The sequence below is a fragment of the Onychostruthus taczanowskii genome, unplaced genomic scaffold (assembly GCF_017590055.1).
Source record: "Onychostruthus taczanowskii isolate IOZ18803 unplaced genomic scaffold, ASM1759005v1 scaffold11, whole genome shotgun sequence".
Classification (NCBI taxonomy): domain Eukaryota; kingdom Metazoa; phylum Chordata; class Aves; order Passeriformes; family Passeridae; genus Onychostruthus; species Onychostruthus taczanowskii.
This window is the reverse complement of record NW_024497629.1, coordinates 14,637,469-14,652,955: the sequence shown is the minus strand read 5'-3', so window position 1 is coordinate 14,652,955 and position 15,487 is coordinate 14,637,469. Positions and strand designations below refer to the sequence as shown.

The following is a 15,487-nucleotide window of genomic DNA, read 5'->3' as shown; positions in this document are numbered from 1 at the left end:
AGAAACTCTGCTTTTATATATTCATACATATACACACATTTGCAACCTGTGGTGGCAGGTAGGAGTTAAAAACTACATGTAACCACAGATTAAAACATATAAAAATCAAGCAAAAAAGTAATTGTTTGAAGTCTCAAGGCTTCATTTGGTGTTAAGTACTATATTTATTTGCCAGAATGTAAGCTAAATCAAAGGGATGTGAACAAAGCTAAAGCAAAATAGTTTCAAAATTCTTCTGAAAATCCCTTTATAACTGATTTATACTCAGTTTTAAGTAAAGTTTCCCCCTGCAAAAGCCAGGATTATGAGCTTGGATGGGGATCAAGAGCTTCCTCCATACAACCATCCTCCTACTACCATGTCTAACTGCAAGAATCCAATTTCTTAACATCAAAATGTAATTCTGTTTCCATATAAGCTTATCAGCTACTCAACAAATGAAGACACTTGTAGTTTCCACCTACACTTAAAAACAATAAAGAAAAGGAAGATTAGAAGGACAGCTGTAATCTATTTATTACACTTAACAGTAAATGCTGTTAACTGGAGATAATACTAGAGGTAAAAATTATTCCACTTTTTGCAGAGAGAACTAAAGAATGCCTTGCACAAACCCTAGGGGGAGGCAATTATACAACTTTACAAGAACAAACTTGAAAAATAAATCCAGCTTTGTTTATTACCTGATAGTTTCCTTTAAGGCTGCTTATTAATTGGCTAATTTGACCAAGTACATTCAAGTCATGTAAAAGGTTCTGCAGATCATGGTACAGTTGCCCTGGTCCCATATAGAGCCTGTCTGAAATGAATAAAACCATAAGGTTATACATAACAAAATATACAATTTTCAGTTGAACAGGAAAAGTATCACAAATACAATACAAACATATATTACATCTTAAAAGCACAGTGGTTTATTTCTTTGCATGTACAGGCATTACCATTTGCATTTACTTTTACAACACCTTATTGCCTTTTTAGCTACAAACAAGATTCAAGTTGCTCATCTGGTATGACGGAGAGCACTATCTACAGTTTTAATATCCCACACTAGAATTGTAACAACTATCAAAGCTTCACTGGCCCCAAAATCTCTTGCTGCCATGGAAGTTTTGTTTAGCACCAAACATCGGACTTGCTGTAACACATTAATGCAAACATCTTTCCAGGAGGTTGTTTTTGGTTACATGACAAGCAAAAACACTTTTCTGTAGCTTTTGCTATGATGGTTTAAAATTCAAAATTTTCTTTATTGATTGTGAGACAGCTCATGGTCACATATCTATATCCTAACTCTAACACAAGCTTGCAATTTCACTGAACCACTTGAAATTTTTCTGCAATCATGCTTAAGTCAAAAAAAGAACTGTCCTAAAATCAGCAGCAAATCTGAACAGGAGCAGAAATATTTTAAGCTAATAATCAACAAGTACAAGGGCTTATAAGGGAACAGTAACTCAGACAAACACACTGATTACTAGGATAGGGTGTCCATTTAAATGCACAGAGCTTGCAAACCCCTGCTAATATACTCTGACTACCATGATGCTAGGAATGGAATGGTTATGTAATTCCTTTGGAAACAACACTCACTGTCCCATTAAAAAACTACCCTGACTCACACAGAGTCAGCATGTTTCCCTTCAGCTGAATGACAGGAACAGGACTGGTTTATCTTGCCAGGAAACTCTTGCAGATTCTTTAGCTCACAGAGTGTAGTATCCAAACTATGTATCCTTCATCCTTAGCACAGCTTTAGACACCAGTCTGTGGGCAGCAAACGCCCCTGGATCAGAAGGATTTCACTGGTGTGTTGGCAGGAACAGGATCTGAATACAGTGCTGGCTCTGTAGACAGCTCAGGAGCACGAGCACGAGCTGTGCCACCTGCTCAGGCTGCAGGGCAGAGGGCGCTGGGCACAGCCCAGGTGCCACACGCACACCGCTGGCACCTCCGCTCCCCCAGCCCGCTGCAGGGCCAGGGTACAAAACACAAACCAAACACAAAGCTGTCCAAATAGCCTAAGTCAGAGTAAATATTAAAAATAAACATGCATGGAACAATTCCACTTAAATCATTAGTATCTTTTTAGTTAGGTATCAAAATAACTATTTTCTAAAGACATTTATTTTCCTGTTTGCATCATACAGATGGAGGCCATTACAATGTTTTTTTTTTTTTTTAATGCAATTCATTATATTAAGCTGAAAGTCTGCCTTAAACCCTGAAAAGCATAAAATTTCAAGTCTCAAAGAAAATATTAATGGCTTTATTTAGTTCTCCATTTCACTGCAGGAAAGTGCAACATAAACCTGAAATATTACACATTCCCATAAAATTCCGAATTTTTATCTGGCCCTTAAATCTTCTGGTAAATTGGATCAATAAAATTATTTCTGTGCATTGCACTTGAGCAACAGACAGGGAATGACTGCCCTTTACTACTGTTTACCATCCAGATAATAGATGTGATGATCATCCTCTTCTTTTCCTGCTCTGAATGCTAATTAAATGAACAATCTAGCCTTTCTTACCCTCAAAACCAAATTAGACCATAAGAAAAGATTTGCATTTATTGTACACGATGAAAAGAAAAAACTCCAAAGTAGATCTAAGAAAAAGAATTTTGAAATTATGGTCAGTTGAGTATGTTTGCAGTTCTTCTTAAAAAAAAAATTAAACACTTTTCTTGAACTGCAGACTCCATACTTTCATTAAGCTGCATTTTCACTTTCTTCAACCCAAATGCTTGAAAAATCACTCTTCTCTCTTTGTATCTATCTTCTGATAGCTTACACCTTTTTTTTTGCTAATATCCACAAGAACTGTAATTTGTTAAGTACCAAAACCACTAGTTCCTAGAGGCATCAAATTTTGATTTTTATGGGGCTACTTGCAAAGAAAGGTGCAGATCAGTATTAACAGGAAATCTGTTGAAACCTAGCTAAAAGCCATGACAGTGTGTCTGGCACTGTAAACAACACAAATGATATCATTCTTGCTCCAAATTTCTCTAACAAAAAGATAACTTCTGCAAAAAAATTTACACTGAACAGAAATAATTGTTTGATTAGTTTAGTTTTTGGCAGAAGTCCAGTCACCTGGCATTTACAAACTCCACTAGTAACTCAACCAAATATCTGCCATGAAAAAATTACTTCAAGTCTTTTTGAAATTTAGCTTTGTGGGTTTGAACCAGGAGAAAACTTAGAACAATCAGGCTGTGAAAAGCTGAGTCTGTGAGGCTTCACTTGTACAGGACGGATATTTTTCACCCAAGCAAATTGCATTATTCTTAAATTATAAAAGCCAGGGTCACAGCCAGGGTAGCTTGATAAAGACAGTTTGCAGACATTTTGTTTATTATTGTTTGAAGACATTAATGCAACATATAACAAGCAGCATCCAGGCAAGTCCTAGATGCTGCAGGACTTTATGCCACAGTCTTCAACTGAGGCCACAAAGCAAGCTTTAACTGCCTACACAGATGGGCTTGCCCTGGGCAGTACATATACATCCAGCCTGATAATCCTCTTCTTGAAGCAAATAATCTTACAAATATCTTTGTTCCAGCCTTGGAAATAAATCTTGAATTTCATTCAGTAATTGTCACCTGAGTATCTTTTGTCTGCATCATGCATATTTTATAAGATATTAATAAGCCAAGATAAAAAGGATGTAAATATGAATGTCAAAGCAAATAAACTAACCTGGCATCTGAAAGGCTGTCACACAGAAAACCCAAACAAAAGTAATTTTAGGCTCATTCATTAAAAGATCACATTCTTAGTACAGGAAAGGAAGCACAAAATCAAAATAGTAAATAATTAATAATAGTCTGCTTCCATCCTCTGATGTTCTAGAAAAGAGAAACAGCCAAGTTAAGAAGAAATTTTAATAGCCAAGGACTAGGTCAATAGGCACCACTAATATAAGCCTTTCACCGAGGTCCCTAGTGGGCACAAACTGGCACAGAAAAATAAGGTTTCAGAAATCAACAATCATGTAGATTCATCAGAAGCAAGTTCTCCAAAAAGTGATCACTTGGATTGTGTCTGGAAAATAGTTGCAAGTTATAGCAAAACTTTATCTCTGAACTGGGTCCTATAAGGGTTACTCACAATGCCTTTTGAAACAGAACTGGCTTCTCAGCCAGTAACCAAACACTGACTACCAGCTGATCCTGAGAATCCTCTGATGGAGGGTTTTTCTTGAGTGGAGGAGTTGGGGGAAAACACTACTCTGTTCATCAGATGTTTCTCAGTTCACAGCCACAGACTGGCTGCTTCAGCCCACATGTTCCCTGACCATTCAATTGCTAGCTATTTTGGGGTGGGTGTTCACTCCTCCTTTATCCACAGAGAGTGCACTGAAAAACTCTTGGCTTCACTCCAAAGCAGATACATGGTCGGTTTCTTTTGCACTGTGAAATGTTTCACAAATGATAAAGACATTTCCTTCTCTTTCCAAGTCACTCTTGTTAATTATCAATCTCTAAAACAACTTCTTTTTCCTATGGGAAAAAAACCTTTCACGGTTTAGAGAAGGCTCTCCCCAGCTCTACACATCCTACATGCTACAGAGTGTGCCTGGGCAGGAGAGAAGGCAGCATGCTGTAACCAATAACCACACATGTGGCTTCAAAGGCAACTTTTTTGCATTCCACCTACAGATCAAGGGTGAAATCTTGGCTGCATGTAATCTAGCAAGAATCTTTTTCACCAACTCCTTTGTTGCTAAGATGTTACCAGAGGAATGTGTGCCTCCCTGCTACAGGCAAATTTACTGCCAACAACCAGTAATTCTTGCAAGCTACCCAATTCCTTGCTCAGCATAACAATGAAATACATTCAAGGTTAAAAAAGAAAACAAAACCACAACTTGGTTTAGAAGGAAGCAAGGAGGTTAAACTGATTTTGCTGCTATGTAAAACTGGGGAGAAGATTTGCTTTTTATAACAATTTCTTCTTAGGCCAAGACACATTTGAGTATAAGACCAAATATTATTTTACCTGCTTGTTTCCCAGTATTACTCTCAGCACCGCAGCTTCAAATTCATCCATTTTGCCTGGTATGAAACAATTTTTATAATTGGAACAGGAGCAATTCTAGGTTGATTTATACCCAGGCATTTTCAAAGCCTGCAGGAAATTCCCTGGGTGTGGTTAAAGTCCGTTTAATTTGGCTCAGACAGAAGGAGAATTGGGAAGGTTGTGAATAAATATACACATGCCGGAGAAGTGTCTGTGTGCTAATGCCTGGTCAGAGGGGAGGATTCCCACCTCTGGCAGAAGGCTGCACTGCTGGGGAGCAGCCACAGCTCTCTTCTTGCACAACAGCAGCTGCTTGAATAGGTGCTGGCACAGCAGCCGGTCCCCTGGGATTGTTGTCCACCCAGTTCTCCTAAATTTTCAATTTCCATGGCCACTTCAAGCATATTGGTTATCATAATCCTGAACTGCTCACACCCTATCCTTCCTTTCTAAGAATTACAAAGGGACACATTTATTTTCTATGGTGATTTGTTACCTGTAAACATTTTCTACAAGCTCTTGCTGTGTGTTCTGATTCTCATTTGTGAATTAATTTTATCATAGATTTGTGCTACTAAAGACAGAGTAGATGCAATAACCCATAATTTGAACATCTATTGCTGGGCAAGAAAACACAATGGCTCAGCTGGTCCCATCCCATACTGAACTCCTGTTTATTCCCAATTAGAAGGATTTTCTTCAAGTAATAAAATTATATAAATCCAAATGTCACACAAATTAAATAAAAGCCTCAGTCAATATACTTTCAATATTGCAACTATTTTTGCAAACATTTCTGTATTGTCCATCATGTTGAAATGAAATACTGTTAATAGACAGACTGATGGGTGTCTCTTTTACTGCAAAGTAACTAATACAGACATCTGCCTTGAGTATAATCATTGTAATGACCTTTTCTCCACAGCGTTCAGAACCACAATACATCAATATAAATTGCTTTTGGAAAAGCTATACTGAAATGAAGTGAAAACTACTGCATCATGAAAATTCAAGGTCCTTATAAAGATTCCTTTGCTTCTGAGAGACACATAGCCCTGAAGTCAGGCAAGTGTTGCACAGAATGGAAGATCATGATGCTCAAATGCAAAAACCACAACTGAATCTGAGAAAGGCTCTTTTCTTGACCACAGTTCCACTGTTACTGAGGGGTATCACAAAATTAATGATAGTCTTGAAGAACATGCCAGATTTGAAGACCACTCTGAAAGGTTGGTATATCCCAAATGTGACTTGCCATTTGCAATCTGGCCTTGGAGGCTGAACACATTTGTATTGCTTCCTCCCACTGAGCCATCTGTGTGCATCTAGGCAGCACACTGAAACGTCAAATGGTATGAAAGGAAGAGATTTGGGAAAGTTTCAATCCTCATATAGAGCATAAAAATCACCTGGGATGGGGGAAGAAGTTACATATGTGGGAGGTAACTTTAAAAGCTGCTGTGTCTGAGGAAGGCATATCAAACTGGTACTTGTATAGGATTACACACTTAGAACAAACAAAAAAAAAACCAGGCCCTTACACAACATTTCAGCTATTTAAACCAGAGAAGCTTGCACAGTCTTCTGGAAAGTATCGCGATACTAGCTGAAATCTTGATCAGTTCATAATAAACCAGACAGATATCGTGAGACTGTTAACCTATTTATGTTAAATTATGATGATGCAGCAGTAATACAGCAGTAATATATTTAAAACCATTTAATTGTAGATACACCTTCAATTCAATTCTTTATATCTGGCTTTGATTGTCCTAGAAAAGTTATGTTTGGTTTTTTTTCCTGAATAAATAATAGGCAGACAGCATCCCACAGCTTAATTTATAATGCCCACCATTAGAAAGGACAAGAATGGAGATTGTGAAAGACAAGGTTGTATCTGAAGTAAAATAGTTTCCTGTACACTGAAGACCTTGGCAATTAACATAAAGAAGGAAAACCAGAAAGGTTATTAATAAGGCCCAAGATTCAATCACTGCAGTTGAGGATTCTTCCTCTATACTTGGTACTGAATCCTGTTCCTATAGATACACTGGTATGCAAAACACACCACTGCTTTACAGCTGCTCAGTGGAAGAGAACTTATCAAAGTGACAAACAACATTCTCCTTTCACAGCTCTAGTGGAACTACTTTTCTCAGTACAAACAGAAAAGGAAATCTTTATGTGCTATTTTATATGCAACCAATCTATTTCAGCAACAAATAAACAGAGTTGGCAAAAAGATTGTTAGTCTTGGAAATACACTAATTCATTTAACAGTTCATACTGATGTTCTGTAAACATGTTTTCTTTGCAAACTCCCTTGTCCCAGAACACCTAGCTTTTGCTTGAAGGCTGGTGATGAGGGCCCCCTTCTGTGCCAAAACTTTATCTTGCACAGAACTTGACACATCCAAGCACCTGTTATACACCAGATGCACATCCATACCTCTGATATACATTGTCCCCAGAAATTCTGTATGAGCGCTGAAGCCAGTAACAAAGCAGATGAGGTTTTCAGATGTTGACCTACCAACTTCCTGCATGGTGTGTTATGCAAGCAAAGTCCCTGACAGCACCCACATCACCACCCTCCTCATATTTGTGTCTTCACTTGCTCACTCATGCTGTTGCTCTTTCCACACATGCATCAGAGAAGCACATGGGCAGGTTCAGTTTTCTTGTTTCACCTTTATGAGAGTTTTTGAACAGACAATTGGAATTTGACTAAAATAGTAATAAAAAAAAAGTTGTCCAAAATCCTGGCTTATGACCTAAACAAGTCCACAGGTAAATTTAAAGTTCATCACAGAAAAGCAGACCCCTGGTTTGCTTTTTCATGCTAAATCCAACTCATGATCTCCACAGCTGCATTCACCCAAAAAATCTGAGCCACCATAAGTCAACTAGATCTCCTGAGATTATACCACACACTCAGGCCCAAACTAAGTTTTTGAGTGGCATCAGTCTCCAGGTTTGGAAATTTAAGCAAATGGTAAGTCAGGAATGATGTCAGAGAATAAGAGTTTAGTTGGCAGCCATCAACAAAAAGCTGATATGTGCAGCTACTCGCATGCATCTTTGCAGTACAGCCCTAACTTAGGCTTAGTAACCCAGCATGGAAAGAAGCAGCACAAGCATACACACAGTATTAGGTGATAAGCAATAAACCCCTCAAGATTACTAGAATGCAAACTATTCAGTTCAGACATGGTGTAAGCAAGCAGTAAGCAAGCAAGGACTCTCCATCATCAACCACCATGAAGAGCTTTATCATAAACATGAAATTTCACTGTTCAGTCTAATCATACTTTAATCATGTAAGCATCTAAACATAATTTATGTTCTAAATTACTGAAATTTACAATCTGAGTCTCTCAAACTAGTGTATTAAATTAACTATGCTCACTGCCATGCAAGACAGGAGAGTTCTTCAGGTCCTAATCACAGAACGAAATACCACACAACACCCAGTACACAGAGTAGAGATGGGAAACCTCACAAGTCTCAACTCTGACAAAGTATTTTTAACATACTTTACTTCACTGTAAGTTGCTAATGCCTTTCTCTCAACTGGTAATTACATGAATGCTGAGACCTCTCTTTTTCATTGTACCAGATCCAACACTGAAGAAATAGGTCGCATAAAAACTACCATCTAACCACAAAACTGCTTATTCACATATCTTGAGGAATAGCAAGATAAAATCAACAGCATGCAACTGCAGGTAGTGAGTTAGGTATTGAATTCATAGTGCTATACCATTTGTGAAAAAAATTATATAAAAGAATGCAAAACCACCAAGGAAATGCAAAGCCTCAGAGATAGTGAGAAGTAGTTCATACATTGAGAGCACGGCTTCAAGATTATATTAAGCTCCAGCTAATCCTGACCGCACTGGGAATTTCAGATATAAAAGGCCATACCTATTTTTCCTTCTGACAGCTGTACTGTGTCAGAGATTAAAGCAGCAGGGAACATGAGGGAGAAACATTGGAGCCCTAATATCCTCACTAGAGTGGACCCCACAGCCCAGCTCCCCAGTGTCACACTGACTGGGGTCTTCCTGGACTATGTACTGACTGCAGTTCCTGGCTCTGTTCCCAGGAGGAAGAAAATACTGTAAACAAAGACTTGAGAGTGAAAAAAAGAAGGGCCATGACCCTTGCTGTCACAAGGCCCAAAGAGGAAGGTTAAGGACAGCATGGACCTGGAAGCCCCTGCCCTCCTAAGGAGGGAGAAGGGTCACACAGGACCTCTGGGATGCACCGGCATGGGCACAAAGGGTGAGGGAGAAACAGGGTGCAAAACGACAAACACTGATATAAACAGGCAAGGAAAGTACACGTGTGAAGGCATTTAAACGGTGAAAGCACTGCAGGGTCCCAAGACAGGTCTGCAGGCAGTCATAAACTGGCCGAGCTGCCAGAGGTTTACACTGGAGCTCCCATCAGACTACAACAAGTCATGTGGAAATGGCACTGTGAGGAGCTCACCTCCCTCTTTCATACACACCAGCTGGGTTTCTAATAATTTTACTACTCTGTGTCATGACGTGGATGAGACCCCTGGCAACACAGAACAAGGTTTATAGGAAGTGGATGACAAATCCTCTAATCGCTATAAAAAATACAAAAGGCAAAGGGAAGAATCTCATCCTGCATGGGTGAGACAAGCACGTAACACCTAAATTTGTCTTTGCTAATCCACTACATAGAAACTTACGTCCACTTAACAAAGTCAAGTATTTAATGTCACCCCATTTGCTCAGATGAACAGGCTTTTTGGCACTAGATTTATTTAAACTCTTTGGTCTTTTGTTTGTATATATCAGTGACAGTTTACATTTATAAATATATTAAATCTCATTTAGTGCATAGTATTGTCTTAAATAACATTAAAATAAAGCCTTACATTATTAATCTTTATATATTTCATTGAGATGAAAGCTAGTTCAATTAGCAAGTCATGCCACATCTTTCTTTCTAAAATCTTATCACCAGTGCTAGAGTTGATATGTCACTTAATATTAGTTTGCTTACTCTGGATATTGTATTACTATTGCTGTGCCTTAGAAGGATCACAAAGCTGACTTTTTTTTTTTTCTTCCCTAATTCTGTATCTCTCATTAGACAAACCTGCAAAAAAACCTAGTTTTAATGGCAGTGGCTATCACAGCAGCACAATCTTCATTTTTGAAAAGAGATGTCATTCCACTGAGCAAGATATTGACAGAAACAAGTGCACACTCTAGGCCATCAAACATCCCTCCCTGTTTCCCTGCCAACACTCAGAGGCCTACACAAAGTGACTGCATCAAGCAGAAGGGAACTTGGAAGAGAGGAATCATTTTTGCACTTCAGCATCATATCACTACTATATTTTAGAGTAAACAAACCCCACAGAGATCAAGAACACAATCAAGTGGAAACAGAGTACAAATGTATCCCTGGAACTCTGAATGAGAAAGGGGAGCAGCCATGGTTTAGCAGTGCTGAGCTTTGCACATGGGACAGGGCATCCCTGGATGCATGAACAGACAGCACAGACACTGGAGAGCAGCCACACAGAAAGAAATCTGGGGATCCTTCTCAGTGGCAAGTTGAATCTGAGTCAGCAGTACTCTGGCAGCCAGGAGGCCCAACCATGTCCTGAGAGCCATAGGGTACAGCATCACCAGCCAGGTGAGGGAGGTGAATTTCTCACCAGTGCATGTAAATCAAAACCAAGAATATATAAATTTCTGCTCCCACTGAAAACATTCCCCTGTTCCTATATTAATTCAACTTTTCCATACTGTGACTGTGTCTGTGCTTCTGCACATGAACTAACCGAGTTGAAGAGAACAGCAACGCCTACCAGGAACAATACATGGGTTTACTAGGGGAAAAATTCTATCTCACATCTTTCTGCCAATGGTTCTACAAAGAAAATTAACACATCACACTTTTTGGCACACATAATTAAATAACTGCTTCCACAAAAACTGTTCATCTGGGATGCCAGAGAGCCATACAGACTTTCAAGCAGGACTAACTCTAATACATGAAACAGGACTTTGACTAATTTGCTGAGAAAAATGTGGTTTTTCCTGAAGACTGAGACTGTGAAATGTTTACTGGTTATGATTGCAGGAAGCAAGCACAAGTTGTAATTGCACTCCACTAAAAAAAAAAATCAATTGTACAAATAAAGGACCCTGACAAACAGCTAAGACGTCAATCCCTTTTCATGTTCATAACTATGAGAATTTAGTCTACTGTTGGTGCTAGGGGAGAACACCAGGAACAAGGCAAGAGCACACCAAGAACAGGGCACTTTAGCATCATACACTCAAAATTTTCCTGCTTTTCCCCATACACCCTCAGGCCACACAGTTTTTCCTACCAAAATACAAATGGCTTAAAACCAAAAAACAGCCCCTAAACATGTTCTTGTGTAGAATCCAGAGACAAAAGACTGCTGAACAAAGCTCAATGGGGTAGAAAACTGCCATTGATGATTTTGCCAAGGGAAAACCAAGTTCACGCAGTCCTTGCTTTTCATCTTAGAACAGCGCTGAAGCATGCCTTTGATTTATACACACTCATAAAATCTTTCAAACTTTCAGTTGCATATTACAGGCTGTACAAGATTAATTCAAATTTAGCTATTAATTCAGCACCCAAAGCAAAGTTTGAATCTTTAGACTATACTGCTTTTTCTTGCATCATAGAAAACTGGAAGCACCAATTGCATTTAGTCAATAATAAATGGCAAGATACAAGCTACCTTGTGACAGCTACCTCCTCACAGAAAAGGTTTTGGTGGAGAAAAAAGTGCCATGATAAGGGAAATGTAACTAATAACCATTAATCCTCACAAGAACACAACCTGAATCCATCACAAATCCTCACTAATCACAACAGCAGTGTCAGAATACTAACCTAGTATGTGACAGATACAAACCAACTATTCTCAGTCTTCCAGAAATGCAGGAGGTAATCCCTCTACTACTTAATGTACTACTTACACAGAATCACCATTATTCTGTATCTTTTCAGTACCCACAAACTGGATACGTAAGCTGAAAATCAGGTCTGAGAAATGGTTTTATGTCTCAGGATTTTGCTTGTAGCATCCCAAACTGTTCATGATCACTATATTTTATTAAAACCACATATTATGAGGCCACTGGGATTTCATCGTGTACTTTGAAAACAGAGGGAGACATAATTTTACGATGGCTGCAAAGATATGAAATTTCAAGCAGAGTAGATAGGATTTCTCTGTTACCACTTTGCAACTTGTAGTAAACACCCAGGATGTGATACTACTGTATTAAAGATCATGTCATCATCAACTATAAAATGCAGCAACTTGGTGGGTGCAAATAAGAAGCCACACTAAACCAGTACACAGTTTTACCAGTCTGTCCCTCTGCAGGAAGGTTGTACTTTCTGAGTTTCTGTAATCTTTACCAGCCAACTTAAACTGGAACTACAGAGGCAACTCTACAGAATAACTAACACAACTAGATGTGTATTCAAACTGTCTATAAAGGCCAGTTCAAACAACTCTGCATTCAGAGTAACAGCCAGTGCAAACACAGTAGTATCTGCAAAAACAAGGCTATGATGTTCTTCCTTCATGATTGTTTATATTCAATTTACTTGGATCATTTGCCAGGAAAGTTTGATTAAACCAGAGGGAGGATTTTTTCAGTATACCCAGTATCCTTCAAATCCTTTTTATTTCTCATATTTTGATCCTTTTTATTAGAAGACTGAATGAATATAATAGAGCTTACCAAGAGAAAAATTAGTTCAGCTCACATTTTACTTACAGGTAACCTGAAGGTTGATTTACAAATTATGTACAAAGTCATTTCTTTTTTTGTGTGATTTTGTCACCAATCATGATGAAGTTGAAAAACCTCAAAAGTCAAGTCGCTCAATGAAGTTCTACATGACTGTTTGGTCAGGAGTTTTTGTTTCTCCCTCATGCTTTTCTTCCCCATATGACCATGGTGACATGCAAGGATTTGGTCTTATCTGCTGTGAAACTGTTGCACAGAATCATAGTAGGAATATTCAACAATCTGTTCCTCCCACACTCACCTACAAAAGGGACCTCCAATTCTAAGAAATAGACTTCTTTATATAGTTCTTTTAGGGTTATGCATACAGCAGCTGGTAAATTATAAGATAAAGGCTTTAATCTCATTCTCTAAGTAGTCCCTTATTGCTTAAAAGGAGTTACAAGAATTAAGTCATCCTTGAAATAAAGACATAAGTGCTCATAAAATTTCCTGTAGCTATTTACAAAAGGAGGAGCAAGAAGACCAGACAAAAACCATCGTGGAGAAAGAATACAGCGGCTAGTAAATGCTGCACTGATGCTGTAGCATTTATGCCTCCTTATAGCACAACTGTGGGAAAATTCATTAAGCCAAGGGTGCAATATTAAATAAATGTAGTGTGAAATAATGCCTAGAGCTACTAGCACTGAAATGCACGTGAATTATAATCCATTACTAGGAATCAAATTACAATCTAGAGATATTGAATGCATTTAATATTACAATATTTAGGCAATAAACAGGATATAAAAATAACTCCTTATGTATGAAAGTCTAGCTAACAAGTAAAGTCTTAAAATTCATATTTCTTTTGAAAGCAGTTGGCAGACTTGCAGGGAGGATTAACTAGCACAGAAGAATTTGTAAACTTCAGAGCTTGAGGTCATTTTTGGAGAGAGGCTAGGAGGAAATTACTATTAACATGTTGTTTCAAAAACATTCATTAAGGTTTTTTCTGAAGCACATATTTGAAGGGCAAGATACCATGGGCTTGAGAGAAGTGAGTAAAGTCTACCCTGCGCTAATCACTTGTGTCCAGACCCTTAATCACAGCAACAGGTTGGCTTGGTGCTCTTTATTGAGAGAAACTTCTTTGCTCTAACTATGGGATAAAGAACAAAGGTAGAACCAGAGACCACAAGACCACTGGTGCACCACATTTTTGCACGTCTGTACACTCTCATGCTTTAGAACTCTTTACTCATTCATGCATAAAATTCTAAACTATGACAAATAAAAGTAATTCATGTTGCAAGGCAGGAGCCTGGCTGTCACTTTATGCATTCTCAGTTTCCAAAGAAAGAGGTTTTACTACTCTGCATGTTACAGAAATCTTCATGGACAAAATGCTTTCCTTTGTTTTCAGTAGCCCATTGAATTTCAAATATGGATTTTAACAAAGTAGTCTGTAAAAGTCAGTAACTCCTGTCACTTACTTGGCTTAGAGTTAATGATGACATTTTCAGCAGGGAGCTGGGGTGGGAACCTGCAGTTGTCTCCTTGGCCCTCACTGCTGCCATACTCTATGACATCCACTTGTCCCAGCGGTACGCTCCACTTCAATAAATACCTCTGGCCAGTTGTCATGGTGCCACTGCTTTCATAGGAAGAGCTGGAAGATGCACAAATTATTGCTGTGACAAGCAACTGTGTTTCAGGGCATATTATTTATTATTTTAGCTTCTAAAACCTGCTGTTTATCAGCTTGAGTACAGTGCACAACTTGAAAGAAATACACGCATCAGGCTGACTTTTTTGACTGACCTTTCCCAGCGTGCAAAGAGCAGCCATGCAGGGGCAGATAATCTTGTCTGCAAGCACCACAGGACTGCCAACAACAGTCCTTACATTTCTATAGCAAAATACAAATTACTATCTTTTAAAATCAGTGTGCATTCAGAAATCCTAATACAAGTGCTTGGGATTATACTTTGGCTCCACATTTCCTGATTTTTTTGAAACAGTTCTTTTTGGGCCCTAACTGCTATGTTTAGGGAAGTAGGGATGATGGAACCTTTGAATGACTGCTGGCAACAGGAAGGACAACTGAAGGGCTGACAAGCCAACATTTCTGCCAAGCCCCACAGCCCTGACCATTCTGTATAGCAGACCTCTGCAACTGCTGCAGCTTCCTAGAGTAATCCTGCCTGAGCTGCTGCTTAAGAAGTGTGTATCACAACAGGCATTTCAGAGGAAAGAGCAGACTGAGAAAGCTCATTAGGAATAGAAACGACATCAATATTAATTTTACTTTGTTTCCTTCATTCCCTTATTCCCATTCAAGAACATGTAACAAACATTTACTATAAAGCACAAAAGAGCTGTTAAAGTGAACAAAAAAGGTTTACTTCACACAAAGAATGACTGAAATCCAGAAGTCAGCTGCCCGTGAGAAATCAGCAAAATGCATTTATTGAGAACAGTAACTAAATGGTGAAATTCAGCAAATCAGCTACCTATCTGCAACACAGACTTTTGTTTCAATGATGAAGCAAGTATGAACAAAGAACACAACTGCCACAACTTAAGCAAATATTTATAAATTCTTGACCTAGCTCAGAAGTAAAAAAGAAAACCTAGGCAGGACACAGTTGTTCAGTCACTAGGGATAGC

The 15,487-nt window shown here is 38.5% G+C and overlaps 1 protein-coding gene across 5 annotated transcripts in view; it reads right to left on the bottom strand.

Moving 5' to 3' along the window:
- Positions 1-15,487, bottom strand: part of ARHGEF10 (Rho guanine nucleotide exchange factor 10) — a 106,712-nt gene that overhangs the window by 34,386 nt on the left and 56,839 nt on the right. For all 5 annotated transcript variants that reach the window (XM_041420554.1, XM_041420569.1, XM_041420579.1 and 2 more), the window contains 2 exons: positions 14,311-14,486; positions 684-799 (listed from right to left, as the gene is read on the bottom strand). In XM_041420554.1, the coding sequence (XP_041276488.1) occupies positions 684-799; positions 14,311-14,486 (292 nt within the window). The remainder of the gene's footprint in view (positions 1-683; positions 800-14,310; positions 14,487-15,487) is intronic.